This window comes from Oryzias latipes, chromosome 7 (genome assembly GCF_002234675.1).
Source record: "Oryzias latipes chromosome 7, ASM223467v1".
In the NCBI taxonomy this organism is placed as follows: Eukaryota; Metazoa; Chordata; class Actinopteri; order Beloniformes; family Adrianichthyidae; genus Oryzias; species Oryzias latipes.
This window is the reverse complement of record NC_019865.2, coordinates 17,642,590-17,657,168: the sequence shown is the minus strand read 5'-3', so window position 1 is coordinate 17,657,168 and position 14,579 is coordinate 17,642,590. Positions and strand designations below refer to the sequence as shown.

General features: G+C 41.3%; 1 protein-coding gene across 12 annotated transcripts in view; it reads right to left on the bottom strand.

Moving 5' to 3' along the window:
* LOC101172493 (IQ motif and SEC7 domain-containing protein 1) overlaps window positions 1-14,579 on the bottom strand; it is a 103,081-nt gene that overhangs the window by 3,363 nt on the left and 85,139 nt on the right. For 8 of the 12 annotated variants that reach the window (XM_023956702.1, XM_023956703.1, XM_023956704.1 and 5 more), the window contains 12 exons: window positions 11,912-12,191; window positions 10,416-11,695; window positions 9,746-9,907; window positions 8,074-8,196; window positions 7,383-7,549; window positions 6,441-6,580; window positions 5,360-5,389; window positions 3,879-4,004; window positions 3,686-3,785; window positions 2,836-2,997; window positions 2,468-2,644; window positions 1,217-1,266 (listed from right to left, as the gene is read on the bottom strand). In XM_023956702.1, the coding sequence (XP_023812470.1) occupies window positions 1,217-1,266; window positions 2,468-2,644; window positions 2,836-2,997; window positions 3,686-3,785; window positions 3,879-4,004; window positions 5,360-5,389; window positions 6,441-6,580; window positions 7,383-7,549; window positions 8,074-8,196; window positions 9,746-9,907; window positions 10,416-11,695; window positions 11,912-12,191 (2,797 nt within the window). Of the gene's footprint in view, window positions 1-754; window positions 817-1,216; window positions 1,267-2,467; window positions 2,645-2,835; window positions 2,998-3,685; window positions 3,786-3,878; window positions 4,005-5,359; window positions 5,390-6,440; window positions 6,581-7,382; window positions 7,550-8,073; window positions 8,197-9,745; window positions 9,908-10,415; window positions 11,696-11,911; window positions 12,192-12,534; window positions 13,096-14,256; window positions 14,322-14,579 lie in introns of those variants that run through there. The other 4 variants (XM_023956711.1, XM_023956710.1, XM_023956705.1 and 1 more) reach the window with 4 other exon arrangements.

Genomic DNA, 14,579 nt, shown 5'->3' with positions numbered 1-14,579 from the left:
GACAACAGCATACCTGTCAGCCACAGAACTGCTGCTCCAAACCATCTACCTGTACACTGGCACGAGGAGGAGGAGGAAGAGGAAGTCATCATTTCTGTTGTATATCTTTTCAGATAAAGAAGTAGCAAAATGTTATAGGGCATGCAAATGAAAACTTAAATGTTGTCATGAGGAGGCAGCAGCAGGAATACTTCAGCAAACACGTCACAAGAAAGGGAACCTACATTCCAAAATGCTTTCAATGTCGCCTTAAAGCAATCTATAACAAGAGCTAGGTACTAAGGTGAGCATCAAGGACGACGTTTAGTCTTTTACTGTGTTTCTAAGGGTCAGACATGCAACTTGGTGTTACTTGGTCTGCAGCACAGTTTCCACATGCAGGGGTGTGACAGGCAAACTCGTTATTCACACACTGGCATACCGCTACAAGTCAGAGGGCAGGAGGAACTGAGCGCTTGTGTGTTTCCCTCCTGTTTTTGGGGTCAAAAGGACCAAAATGTTCCTGAACGGAAGGCTTCTTCTTTGGCACTAAAGCTGGAAAGGATGTCTGCTCGGATGGGTTTGAGAGCAGCATTACATTTTCCCGGGACGTAAAAACGTCAAGACATGAGCTGATGGAGAAATGAAATGAGAGTAAAACGAATGACTGAAAAATCCACGAAGCCCATCTCAGATAATGACGGCTATGTTCCTCCCTGAACCTCACAGTATCTAATAAAAGGTTGTGGATAGAGGAAAATAAAAAAAGACAGACCCAGACAGGTAGAGGGGCTGCAGGAAATGAAGAGTTTCCTAGTGTCTTTCAGAGCTACCACCCTGCCAAAGAGAAGAACCAAATGAAAATTGCTTGGATGTGATTGAATGAAGGACAGACAGGCAACAGGGGGGAGGAGTCAGAGGAGGAATTAGTGGGAGTCATGCTTGTTTGCAGGAAACGTGGACGTGGGTCATTAAACATGACCTCAACTTCTCTGGCTTCCAAAAAAAAAAGAAAAAAGAAAAGTGGGGGCAGGATCAGATGCAGGCATCCCATGCATGCACACTAACTGAGGCGAGCAGGTCATAAGGCATCCCCGGAAGAAAAATAAATGATCCAAACAAATGTCTATGAAGCAAAGAAGGTGTAAGACCAAAAATAAATAAATGGAGTGTTCACAGTGCACATCAGAACAAGAAAAAAAATGTTTGGCTTGGATACCAGCTGCTTCCAACTTACTTCCATATTGCTGTCTAGTGATCCTGCACTGCTGCGGCGCCCCCGCTTGCCTGCCCGAGACATGCAATACCAAACATTAGAGATCGACAGCACTTCCGGATCGACTACAGACGGTCGGGTGGCTCGCCCGTCCCTTAGGGGGCAGTGCAGCGGGTTGTGAGTCTAAAAATCCAAAAAAATATGGGCGGGATGGCGGCAAAAGGGCATTCAGGTTTGAGGAGGTGGTGGTGATAGTTGACATGGTGCCGTGGCTTTCTTTTAAACCTGGAGATTCACTGAAATTCAAACTCTAAATGTGAACGAGATGCTGATAAATTTCAGATGACGTAAAAAGAAAAAGTCCTTTTGTCTTTTTAGAGTTAATTAAACCCACTCTTCGTACTAAGTGCTGGTTTGGCGACAGGGGTTGGTCCAAAAAAACAACCAAAAAAAGCCAGTGACGGTCACAAAGAAAGAGAAACATCAAAAGCAATACGATGGCTGTTGCACCTGGAAAATGTATTTACAGGTCTGAGGATGGAGGTCTGCTGCAGCCAGTTATTGCACATGAACAGCAAAATACCTAATGGTAATATAGATAGAAAACAATACATATGAGATGGAGTATGGAAGGAGAAAACAAACCAAAAATCAAGTAATGACTCCATTAGCATGCCTCATCCTGCAAAAACACAAGAAACATGAGGGTAGGGACACTTATGAGGACTTCTGTCTACTTGAGGTGGTGATCACAAGCCCAGATGCTCAACTGTGAGGCACGCCCCTAACTGGAGTTCATTGTGTTATCACCTGCACACTCATTTACACGGATCATGGAATGACTATTGATGCCAAAATAAACTCATATCCTTCTGAAAGACGATGAGATGATATCTGGTGAAGAAGTCTGAACGGAAATACAACATGTGGAAAAGATGAAAAAATTCAACAAAAATTCACTGGAAATGCTTGAGTGGTGGCGACTGATTGCCTGTGTCAGAGAAAGCTGCACTGCTCAAGCTTCTGTTAAGCGGCTGGAGCGTGGCTCGAGTGTCTTTTTAAACATGCCTTGCTTTGTTAAACATTGAAATCGTCCAGACCGAAACGTCCAGTCACCAGGGGCTTAAAGGGTTCAAAAGGCAGAGCTCTAAAAAAATCAAAGTATGGTGCAGTGAATCAACATTTTGCTATTTTTATCCCCTTGGTATCACCTCCCAGAGGTCGATGACAGCACAGAACCGGCTGGGAAAAGCGAGGATGTCCTGGCTGTACCTGCTTCAGAAAGGTCCCGCAGGGAGCTGCTGAGGGCGCTCCTCTTCAGGCCCTCCCCCATGGCATAGCTGTCATCTAGACTGGCGCGGTTCATGTTGCCGTTCCCGGCTTCCTTCTTCAGGCCGGAGCTCTGCGACATGCTGGGCCTCACCACCCCCTTTTGCTTCTCAAGCTCAGCTGTGGAAAAAGAGCCAAGGACAGACCAAGGTAAGAGCTTTTAAATCCAAATAACACTATTCTGTCATGATTCAGGGCACCAATGGTTCATTTTAAACAACACACTCGAATCTCCAAAGTACTTGTAAATTGCTGAATAATCAGGTGCCATCTTGTGTTTGGATTTACTGGGAAAGACACAGTAAACTCACACTCTATTCTGTATTTCTCCATTTCCTGAACCTCAGCGATGGACTCCCGCAGGTCATCTGTAAACTTCTTGCGGTCCTGGGGGTTGGGGGCATTAAAGTTGATGAGCACTTTCATGTCTGCCCCTGGGATGGCTGATGTAAGTCTGATTCCATTTGGGTAATCTGTGGAAATAGCAGCAGAAGAGGAAGAAGAAGAAGGGACACTCATGAAAGGGACATGGATTGAAGCAGATGTAAAATGGGTCATACTTTTGGAGTTAACAGAGCACAAACAACATCCGGCATGTGACAAGCATTTAAGAACACGCGTTACGCCCACGGTGTTCACACTGGACAAGCAGGGAGGGGCTTCCACTTCTTTTTATTTTACTAGCACTTTTCCACTAACTACACTTGGAAGATGATTGGTGTGAAATGTCAAAGTGGAGCAAAATCTCATGAATCTTGCTCCAGGCTGTTTCTTTTTCATATATATTCTGATATATGAAAGACTTGGTGTCATATAAACACAAACTGCAATTATAAATTTCTCCTCCATGATTAATTTTCAATTGGTTGGTACTTCCATGACTTCATCCATACTAGCAAATCTGAGTCCCTGATTGGTCAAAGTTCAACCTGGTTTAACTTTCGCAATCAATGGCCGTGTGTTTTGTACGTAGAACCTGAAAATGATTGCACAAACTTGCATAAATACGCATAACTGCAAGAGCTTTGAATGCGGCAGCCCGAAACGTGCGTTTAGCTACCTTTACACAGACCTTTCATCGTAAGTGGTTGCTTGAAAGTAGCTTATCGTGTTTAGGCAGCTAAGACGCTGCAGGGATAAAGAAAATCCTTCAACACTTACACTGATTTTCAAAGAGCAAAACTTGCATCCCATACAGAGAGAAGGACTGTCTGAAGCTGTATGTAACTGAATTCTTCTTCTTCTGGAAAATCTTTGTTACCTAAAAAAAAAAAATCACACAGACAAGATCAAGTTTGGTCTGGACAGGCGACGCGATCAATTAAAGGAGGAGTGTGTGTAGGGGGGAGCTTACCACAAGCAGGTCATTGAACAAGAAGATCTCCCGCTGATGCAGGCCGAGCTTCTGAAGTTTGTTGGGATCTGGCACTTCAAACAGGCGGCAGTAGCAGACCAACCGGCGATGGGGAAGTGACAGCACCTACAAGGGCGGCAGAGGCACCAGCACTTCAGAAGTAATTATGGACTCAGTCTGCAGTGTAATGAGGAACAGCGGTTACAGATTGAAACAGCAGCGGAGCCTCTTACAGGGACAGGAAGTTGGGCAAAAACAAAGCGGAGAAATGCGCTGAAATCTCGGACTATTACTCCAACAAGCACCAAAAATTAACACTCCATTAAAATGCATTGTAACAATAAAGAAAGACTCTCCAACACTTCTGCTCCACAATTTTTATATTAATTGAGAGTATTTCTGTTGGAATTTGAGGTAAATTCTTTCACACCTTACTTATCCAACCCTGCTTTTACATTAAGTAATCAGTGATTTTACTTTACTAAAAAGTTAGTTGTTTAAAATGTGTCTGTAAATTGAAGCTCCATTTGTCCTCAATTGAAAGTCAGGTCATCCAAACCGGACGTGTCTAGCAAGTAAGAACCTACAATCATTTGCCTAACTGAAACCAAAACAAAACAATGCGAGTCATCAACACGAGACTTGCACGCAACTGCTTAGCTTTGGAAATCCATACCATGAAACTCCCACTGCAGTTTCTATGAGCTCACAATAATTCTAGTGGAAAAGGATGCCCTCATTTTAATAACTTCAAGTGGTTAACCTGAAATGCTCCCACTGTCATTGGCTATCACTCACATCTGACTGACATATTGCAAAGGTGCATCATTTCGTAGAATGACACATAGGACTGTAGGTATAAACCTCAGTGGCTCTACTTGAACCACCTGAATTTAATGATTACGGGGTATGTTCTAGTTTTTCTGTATGTAGTAAAGCAACAGTAAATCCTAATATCACTCACAGCAGGGCTCCAAACTCTGATCTCTGAGATCCCCCTCCCTGGATCAGGTGATCCCAGGTTACTGGAGATCATACAATCGTTTAAACAAAACCGATGCAGGTAATGATCAGTGAATAGGGCTGAAATAGCTAAAAAAAAAGATAGCAAGATGGTGACTAGGGCTGCACGATATAAGGAAAACTTGTGATGTGCGATTTCAATGATCAATATTGGGATGACGATATTACTTGTGATACATGAACACATAGCAAAACAAAAAACAGTGAATACATTATTATTTTTTTCACTGCATTAGTTTTTTTCAATAAAAATCAACATAAATTATGTCTATAGGAGACAGTTAAGAACTTGTATGTTAGGGAAACAATGATCACATTTTCTGGTAGAACTGGCGAAAAGATGGTTGGTCTTGTATTACACGCGTTAAGCACAAGCTGATATCGTAATGTTGAAAAATGTTTCATTCATTGTGCAGGCTAACCAAGGCTGCCTATTTATAGAAATGGAAATGACTTACACATCCCAAGCCATGGTGGAGGGATCCAATCTGAAAACAGAGGGCAGAAAGGACATTATAGTTAACAATTACAAGTAGATTTAGAACATGAGTACTTTTAAAGACTGCAAAATAATTAAAATGTATTAATTGCTCTATCACATAATATGACATTGATTTGTCTGAATAAAAATGTACCAACGGTGATAATAAAATGAAAAAATAAAAGGTCACATAGAAGACATCTGACTGCAAAACTGATGGATCTATTTCTGACAGGAATTCTAGTTTTAAGACCAAAAATTCCCCGCTTAGTCATGTGACTAAGTGATAATGCAATATTAATTTTTAATACTCTACTGGTGCTGTTAGAGCAGAACAGACTTCATTAAAAACAGACTGAACCTTCTATCACTTACCCACACGTCTAAACTTCCCACATTACAACTGCAGAAATAAGGATATGCTGCTGAATGAAGACTAATATTGCTTATAATTGATACTTTATTTATCCCACAATGGGGAAATTCTTCTCCGCATTTGACCCATTTAACCCATCCGGCAGTAGCGTTAAGAGTCTTGCCCAAGCACTGCCCAAGCAGTCTTGCCCTCACTGGTTGATGTTAATTTGCTCGCCATTAATATGGTAATTGCCCCCAGTACCATTGTTCATTCCTCTCCGGAAATCGAACCCTGGATTCCTGCGTGGTAGCCTTTCACCTTACCAACCAAGCTACTCAGCCTCTATATAAATAAAATAATATAATATAAATAATATAAATAGCTGCCTATATACATTAACAAAGCAAAAGTGGCTAGGATTTGTTAGAAAACTGCATCATGTCTTCATTTGACACTATGAGATATTAGGATGGATTAAGGTAGCTGAAACCATAATCTCCCAAGAGCTCTGATTGTGTTGAAATCCTCATTATAAGGTTCAAAAATAATACTTAAAAAGGTACAGATGATGGCTATAAATCTTCGTGTTATGAGGTTTTTCGAGACAAGTAAGGAGAGAAGCAGAAATAAAATCCAAAAAATTGCATTTTACTGTACATATTAGGATGAATGTAACCTTTATACAGAGAACCTTTCATACCGGTTTCTTTCCCACGATGAGCTTCTCAACCTTCTGCACTTGAGAGACATGATCCTCGTTGGTTTTAAGTTCTCGCTTGCGAATCCTCTCGTAGATGCCAACCAGAGTTTCCCGAGGTATGTCCTCTCCATCGTCCACCCCTTCAACACAGGCAGGAGCACAGTTATTGTCCGTTTCACGTTAAGTGAGTTTGCCTTATTACAAAGCAGAATTAGGGGCTTGTAAAAATATAAAAAAGAAAAGAAACATTTCTCTTCCTGCTGCTCTCATCTTGAATTTAATAAACCCCTCCCAGCAGAAGAGTACCAGCTTTTGTCCACATCTCACCCTCTACTAAACCGGGAAATTGAGTCAGTTACAGTTGTGCACTTTCCTATACAGTCAGCAAAAAACCAAACTATTGGCAACATTCAAAAAGCCATTTATTTGCAGCCTTTACAACTTAATGCATCACTTTGACAGAAAGAGTAACCTACAAGCTAACTGTTGTAAAGGAGACCCAGTAAACTTTAAAGAAAAAAGACCTTGGAGTTAGTTGTTCCACTTTACAAAAGCACTTTGCTTCATTTTTGATTGAGTGGATAGTACATGTGTATTTACAGAGCAAACAAACTTTTTCTAAGAAACAAAACCTGAGTTGTAATAATATCTTCTGTCAGACTCATTTCCTGGAGCTGAAAGGACAGCCAGAATTCTACCTTCTCTTTAATTCTCTCAAATTACATATAGCTTTTAGGTAGATGAGGATTTTTTTAGTTGATTTTAAGACAAGAAAGCCTTTTATTACATTTGCTCTGTTAAAACATTTAAAAGTCAAAGTATATTACAGATGGAAAAAAATCACAAATGCCATTAAAATAACAAATGCAACAATGTAAAGCATCCATTTTTTCAATCGTTCTTCTAAAACGCTCATTTGTTGACAGCTGGCAAACAAGGTACCTCTTAAATTTTTGATGAAGTCCTCCAGCTTCATCTTCCTCTCAGGCTTGACATTGGGGCTGTACATGTCTGTGTTGAGGAGGATGATGGCGAAGGCGAGGATGAAGATGGTGTCTGGATTTCGAAACTGCCGCACCACTGTGGGGTTACAGATGCAGTAGCGCTGGCTAAGGAAAAAAAACACACAAACAAAAAAAAAGTTTAGTGAACAACCAAATGTAGGGCATTGAGCCACCACACAATCCATTTCCATAGTAAGGAAATGATTTCAGCATTGGCAGGAAAAGCAGAAGTGAAGCTGTAACAGCTTTTTTTGTTTTAACCCTAATTTAAGAAAGACAGCATTGAAAAAGAATTCAAACAAGTCATTTAGTTTGATTTGACAATAATTTTAAAGTTATTTTTTGAGGAAACCATTGGAAAGAGGTGGATTCAAATACAAAGAACTCCTTTTTTTTTAAATGTAGTGTCAAGCGTATGACTTTTAAAATGATGTGTCACTTTATCTCCACCTTAACTGGGAATTGTATGGGTGTGGGTCAAAAAGTCAAATGTAAAGTGTTTAGTAAGTGGTGATGAAGGAAAAGTGTGACGGGGAAGAAAAAATGTCCACAGATGAAATCCCTGTATGCTGGGATAAAGACTGCAGGTCCCCTGGACAGCCTCTCCACGCCACAATGGGTGGATGTACCTGAATGCTTCAATGAGCCGCTCCACCTTCTGAGCTTCCCCCTGCACACGGATGTGGTTCTGAAACTTTCGGAGGGCTTCATCGAGCTCCATACTCTGGAAGTCCATTTCATCAACCACGCAGCTAATAGAAAAAGGAGAGTAAATGTTGACAAACTACTGGTATAATAACTTAACTTTTAGCATATAAACTTACATTGCTTCACAGCTATAAAGCTAAGACTTGCTACCCAAAGTTACTTATAGATCATATATTCAAAGCAGCTTTTTAAACATGACATGATGTCATCTTACAAAGTTTTTAAGGTTTTAAGAACAGTGTTCCCTCCTTTATCCATGGGTGAAATCCGCCAAATAGATGTTTGAAGCTGTAAAACCCCTCACTACACACTTTATACACTTTTCTCAGATCGACATGGACATTTTTGCCCTTTTCTCTCTTGTTTAAATTCTCATAGTTCAAAACCTCATGGAAAAATAAGTATTTTATCAGTATTTCAAAAGATGAGGATCTACTAGCGATGTAAGATTTATGAACTGTATTTTTTGGAGTATACATTTTTTACATCGCCAGGGGTGCGACTTATACTCAGGAGCGACTTAAATGTGAATTATAAAAAGGTTATTATGGCTCATAAAGTCATTATTTTCCCACCAACAACCGCTAAAGGGCACTGTAGGTGTGTGTATCGGTATTTGCAACTGGCAACAACCTAGAAGAAGAAGATGCACTTCAAAACAAACATGGAGGAGAATAGAATTGTTCTCCTCATGAACTTTATGATATTTTTCTTGTTTGCATTGAGACATTATTATTCTCGTAATTATTTTTTCCTCCCTCGGTTTAATGCGGGACAGTAAATCGTCCAACTGGATTACAAAGAGACGGTGGTACCGCCGATGGCGCCGTCATTCAGACGCAGCTCCTGCAACAGATGGTAAACCTCACCTTGGGTCAAAAAAAAGGCTGAATGATCTCATATACCCAGACATGAAGACGTGTTTTTTGAGCTCTTTAAAATAAATAAACTCGATCTCTCTACGTCAGCTGTGTCTAAATTAGATATGAGGCCAATGCTTTCATATAGAGATGATGCTTAAAACTTTTAACAGTAAATTATGTGACGGGACTATCTAGTTTATAAAAACATTTTGGGAAAAGCATTGAGCTTTGAATTTGACGCATGTTGAAAAAGAGGCAGCAGACACAAATTTGATGCGTGTATTGCGTTCGGTTTAAACGCAGCAATACGCAGACTTTGCTGGATTTGTTTTAGAAACATTGCACTTTACTCCCAAAAGTGCGACTTATACTTCAGTGCATCTTATGTATATGAATCTCTCCTCTTTATCATGCATTTTTTCGACTGCTGCGACTTATACTCTGAAGCAACTTAAAGTCAGAAAAATTTGGTAAATGAGATGAACTTAACGCGTTTTGTACCAGAGACACCGCACAGAGGAGATTGGATGAAAAAATCAATAGCCAATCAAAATGCTCCAGATAGTGTGCTGTTTAAAAAGAAAAAAAAAAAAAACAAAATTGCACAGAAAAAAAAGAAAAAAAATCAGCAAAACCGCCAAGGTGAATCACACTAAAGCGAGCGACCACTACTGTATTTCCCTTTCATCAAAGCAGGTTATAAAGGAGAATAAGAATAAAAGCCACTTACTCCAAAACATCTCTATTGAACTGCTTCTGCCGGTTACCAAGAAACTCTCCAATCATCTGCCTGCTGAGCCCCTTCCTCTGAAGTAAGAAGTGTGCCACTCCAACCGGAGTGTCAGGAATGAAGCCCCTCTCCGTCAGGTACTGGATGCCCTTCTCTGGCTTCCTGCAGGATTCAACACACCGGTAAGTTACAGTTGCATCTGATGAAGCAGACATACTTTAAAAAACAGGAGAAAACATTTTGGCAGAAAATTTAAATTGATTACCCTTAAAGTGATCATTTGTATTTTGATCAGGCAAGTTGATAAACGGCTAATAAAGAAGCTGTTCCTTAGACAGAAACTGTATCTTAACAGTGTAGAAAGTCAGAGCAAAAACAACATTTTGCTTTTAAGTTTTAAATAAGGGATATGTTGGACTCATTTAATAGAGTCAATATAAAGAGCTGAATGCTTTTGTAAACTTGTTTTTTCAAGAATAAATCATAATTAGAGAGCTCTAAATGTTTGTATTTTTTAAAGTCAAATAAATTACTGTAACATAAACATTGATCATTCATAATTACAGTTTTTCAAACAACTTTGTTGTGGACATAAAGAAGTACAGTATACAGTTCTATAAAGGCTCTTTAATCTAGCCTAATTACTGGAGACTTGGAGCTGAGGACTTACTTGTTGAAAAGATTGAGGCCAATGCGGTAGTGTCTCTTGCGAATAACATCGTTACTGAAGATGGGCGAATCCCAGCTGTTTCGAGTCTCCTTGTGGTAAGTCTGCTTACTAAGTGTCTGCTCTCTCAGGCTGTCTCTGGATGAGGACTCAGAGCTGCAGTTTATAGTGTCATTAGAGTTGGACGTGCTGTTGAGGCTGTCGTTATCTCCGTCAGAGAAGTCGGATTCGGACTTGCTTTGTCTGTTGGCTGAACCGTTTATAGCCAAGTGGCTTTCAAGCTGTCGGTGACGATGGCGCAAAGGTGCATCGTCATCTCGGGAAGGAGCTCTTGGCGGGGGCCCGTGGGAAATGTGTTTAGGGCTTGCCTGTGAGGACGTTACGATGTGGCCGTGAGGTTCATACACAGGCGTTCGTTTGACCGAGCCCCGGTCAGACCGGTCACTGAGCTCTGCAGAACTGTCACTGGGAGGTTCTATGGTTAACAGAGGGAGGTGGTCCATTCTGAGTCGCTGCTCTTGGCACTCGAGAGAAGGAGTGCTGCGGCAGCTCGTGTCTGTGTCACGACTCTCATCTTTGGGGTCAATAGGCCAGTACTCCTGTGAGGAGTTGACTGACCGCAAACGTAAGTCGGATTCTGTACTGGACTGCTGATCTCCTGACCTCGACAAAGCGACAGAGGGTGGCATGTCTTCCTCATCAATGAACAGAGTAACATCACTATAGGAAGCCATTGCGTCATTGTGCATCCGCCCAGCTGTCCTGAGGTGAGGCTTAACCTTATAGGACACTTCCCCCACTACCTCAGTGCGATCTATGGACTCTGGATCAGGGCCCTCATCCCCCTGAAGGCTGCGGCAGTTCAGTGCATCGTCTATCGACTCGGCCAGAGACTTGACCTGCCTGGAAAAGGCGTCCTCCAGCTCTGTGATGGCATCTGTCAGGTCAGCCTGCTGCACTGGGTGAGACGTCATGTTCGGCTGCTGGTGGACTTCTATATCTCCACGTTCCGACTGCACCATAGATACCGGGGTGCCATCCTCTGTCATGGACACCTGTCTCCCTTCGAAATAGGAGCTATGCACTTTCTCAGGGCCTTCGAATGACAGCTGCATCCTCATGTTAGAGAGAACAATGCGTCTGGACATGCGATTCTCTGACATGGAGCTTCGGAGGCGCTCAAAGTTTTTGTTCATCTGGTACTGGCGGAAGGCTGTCTGGATGGTGCGAGCTGCATGTCGAGTTATAAATCTTCCACCATATTTACGCTCCAGCATCTCCACCTAGCAAAACAGAGAAGAAATTGGCTTTTAGACATTTGAATACTGATTTTTTGTAAGTCTGTTAAGTTATCCTCTCAAATAACATTTTGTTCTTTCACACATCAGTGTTTTTTATGTGCAACAAGCGCCAGCATCAAAAGTTTTTTAAGCAGCTGAATTTCTGACCTAACTCAATGTACAGTATTTTTTGGGGAACATCTAACGTTGTCAAGGTACCTGTTTATCCTGGAGGTCAGCAGAAAGCTCATAACTTTCAGATAATGAGCGGGACCGCTTGATGGCCTCCTCCTCAGCTTGCTTGCGGAGAATGGATTGTGAGTGCTGAAGTTTGGGCCGACGGGGCCTCTGTGGCCCCGGCTGGACCCCGTGGCTATACAGCGGGCTGTCGAATCGGTCGGGGCTGATGGCAGAGCCGTGTGTCACCGGGCCCTGACAATAGCTGGCTCCACCATCCGAGGAAGGGCCGCTATCACTGGGCCGTCCATCCCCTTCCACACTGGAATAAAATAAAAGAAGAATTGGAGATTGTTGAGACAGTTCCACAAAACCTGTTTTTTTTTTTTTGGGGGGGGGGGGGGGGGGGGGGGGCTGTTAAACTTCAAGATTTTTTTGTGGCAAGCTGGATTCAAATTAAGTAAATGAGAGCAGCAGACCCAACTGTCATTAGGCAGCCAGCTGCTTCTCAAAGAACACGAGTACGGATTAATATAAGAACAGAACCTGTATAACAATTTGCTTCACCTCATTCAGAGAAAGGCCACATAGACACTCTGGGTTAAGCACATTCGCTGCCCTTGTTTAATTTTGCCTTGCACAAACAAGTACAAAGGTTTACTCACACACTCTTGCGCTCTGCAGCCTTACAGGAGGACTGCTTGTTCCGAAAAGACTTTCTATTTTCTATGAACTGCCAGCTCTTCCTCCAGATCTTGTCCACCATTCTGTCAGTAAAGTGCAGTCCAGAGTACTGAGGCTCCTCCAGGAAACCAACGTTTATGCCAGCTTAACGTCCAATCAGAAGCCACATCATGGGAATTACATCATATTTGCAGGAGCGACGACACGCTTACCCAGTTCATGATACAAAGTCCAGATTGGAGCGAAATGACAGAAAACACTACCTCTGTGATCTCCCAAGAATAGCCAGGACGTTTCGAAACAAGCTGTCAGCAATACAACTTTTCTAGTCTACTGTGCTGCAAGCACACTTCACCGGCAGCCTAATGTGTTGGAAATGTGACTTTGACACACCCATGCAGTGTACACAATTCACTTCCTTTATTAGACAGCCTGAAACCAGCGTTCAGCAGCTGCAGCTCACTCTTAAAAAGTGAACAATACTATGTGAAAGAGGGAAACAGCATGAGCTCGAATGTCAGCATGAAAAAAAGGCAGCAATTTTACTCTTAGATTTTCCCTCATTTACAACTGATTATTTTAATAATATTTGACCCGGTCAGTAAAAAATAAAGTGTATTTTAAGAATTTTTTTAAAATAAACTTTCAGAAAAGTTGATTGTAATGAATACAACAACACAATAAAGTTGTGGTTTAAGTCCTCGTGAAAAATACTTTCAACAAAAAAAATTATCAACCCATTTTATTAGTGTTTTAATCTTTTTACACAAATGTTGCCTAAACAAAAGAGGCAGAGTAAATAAAATGAAAAACGGCAGTGAAATTCAATTTTGTTTCCTTACCAGTAAGTCCGTTGTACACTTTTCTCCAAAAGTCTGCAACAGAACTCGGACATAGCCTAAGGTTTTATCTGAATTCCATCCTTACTCCCTATAAAAAAACTAGGTAGTACTGGACTATCAAGCGCTTTGGATTTTAAAAGCAATTCGGAGATCTTGCTCACTACTTTCAATTTCCAAAAGTAAATGCCGTTATACATATGAACATTTAAAAAGACCATCTAAATCCAATGTGCTTTAATAACGACAAGTTGGATGATTTATATAAAATAAATTTAAATACTACGTACAGGTTGATAAGATCAATCAATCAATCTGAATCGTACTGAGCCCTCCAGGTGCCAATGGTTTAAAAAAAAAAAGTAATCTGATAAACCGTGCGCACAGATTAGTAAACCTTGCGCACAGGTTGCTAAATCGTGCGCACAGTTCGGCCAAGTTGCAGGCCTTGTTCGGGGGCCTGGTGTTCCGTTGTAAACAAAGCTCCAACATAGAGCGAGATGATCTTCTAATCTGGCTTTTATTATTGTAATGTTTATTACTATGTGTATGTTCACTTTGAGTTTTTTTAAATGGCCAATGCTTCATACTTGGCTACGCTGCACTGGCCGGAAGATCAGCTCTGTGGCCGCTCTTTGCTGCTGTAACACACATACGAAAAGCAGCTGCTGGCTAAAAGGGCTGCTAATAAGGCAGCTAAAACTGTAAACCAGGCAGCACGTTATCTCCAGTTTAGTCTTTCTGTGGTTTTTGATGTGTTATCTCTACAAAATGTGATTTACGTCTCTCTCTCCCCTCACTTTATCCACAAATTCTCTCACTTTCCTAAACAAACACACTGAGAATACGGGACTTACAGGGTACCTTTTGATATGTTGTGCGGGGACACTCGACTTATTTTGTCGAGGAGGCATATCTATGTGCAAACCGGAGGTTGGTTAGTCTGCAACGGGACAGGAAAAACAATAAATGATTCCACAGTTTTCTGAACACTATTATGATTGATAGTTAAAGATAAAACCCAATGCAATGGTAGAAGTGAAACATAAAACAAAAAAACATTTTTTTTTCTTTTACATATACTGTAAAAATGAGAACCACCCATCTGATGTCACTAATATAAAACAATTGAATAAAAGAAAACTAACCCTTCACTTCCAGCACATGCAATAATGTTTCTATGCTCA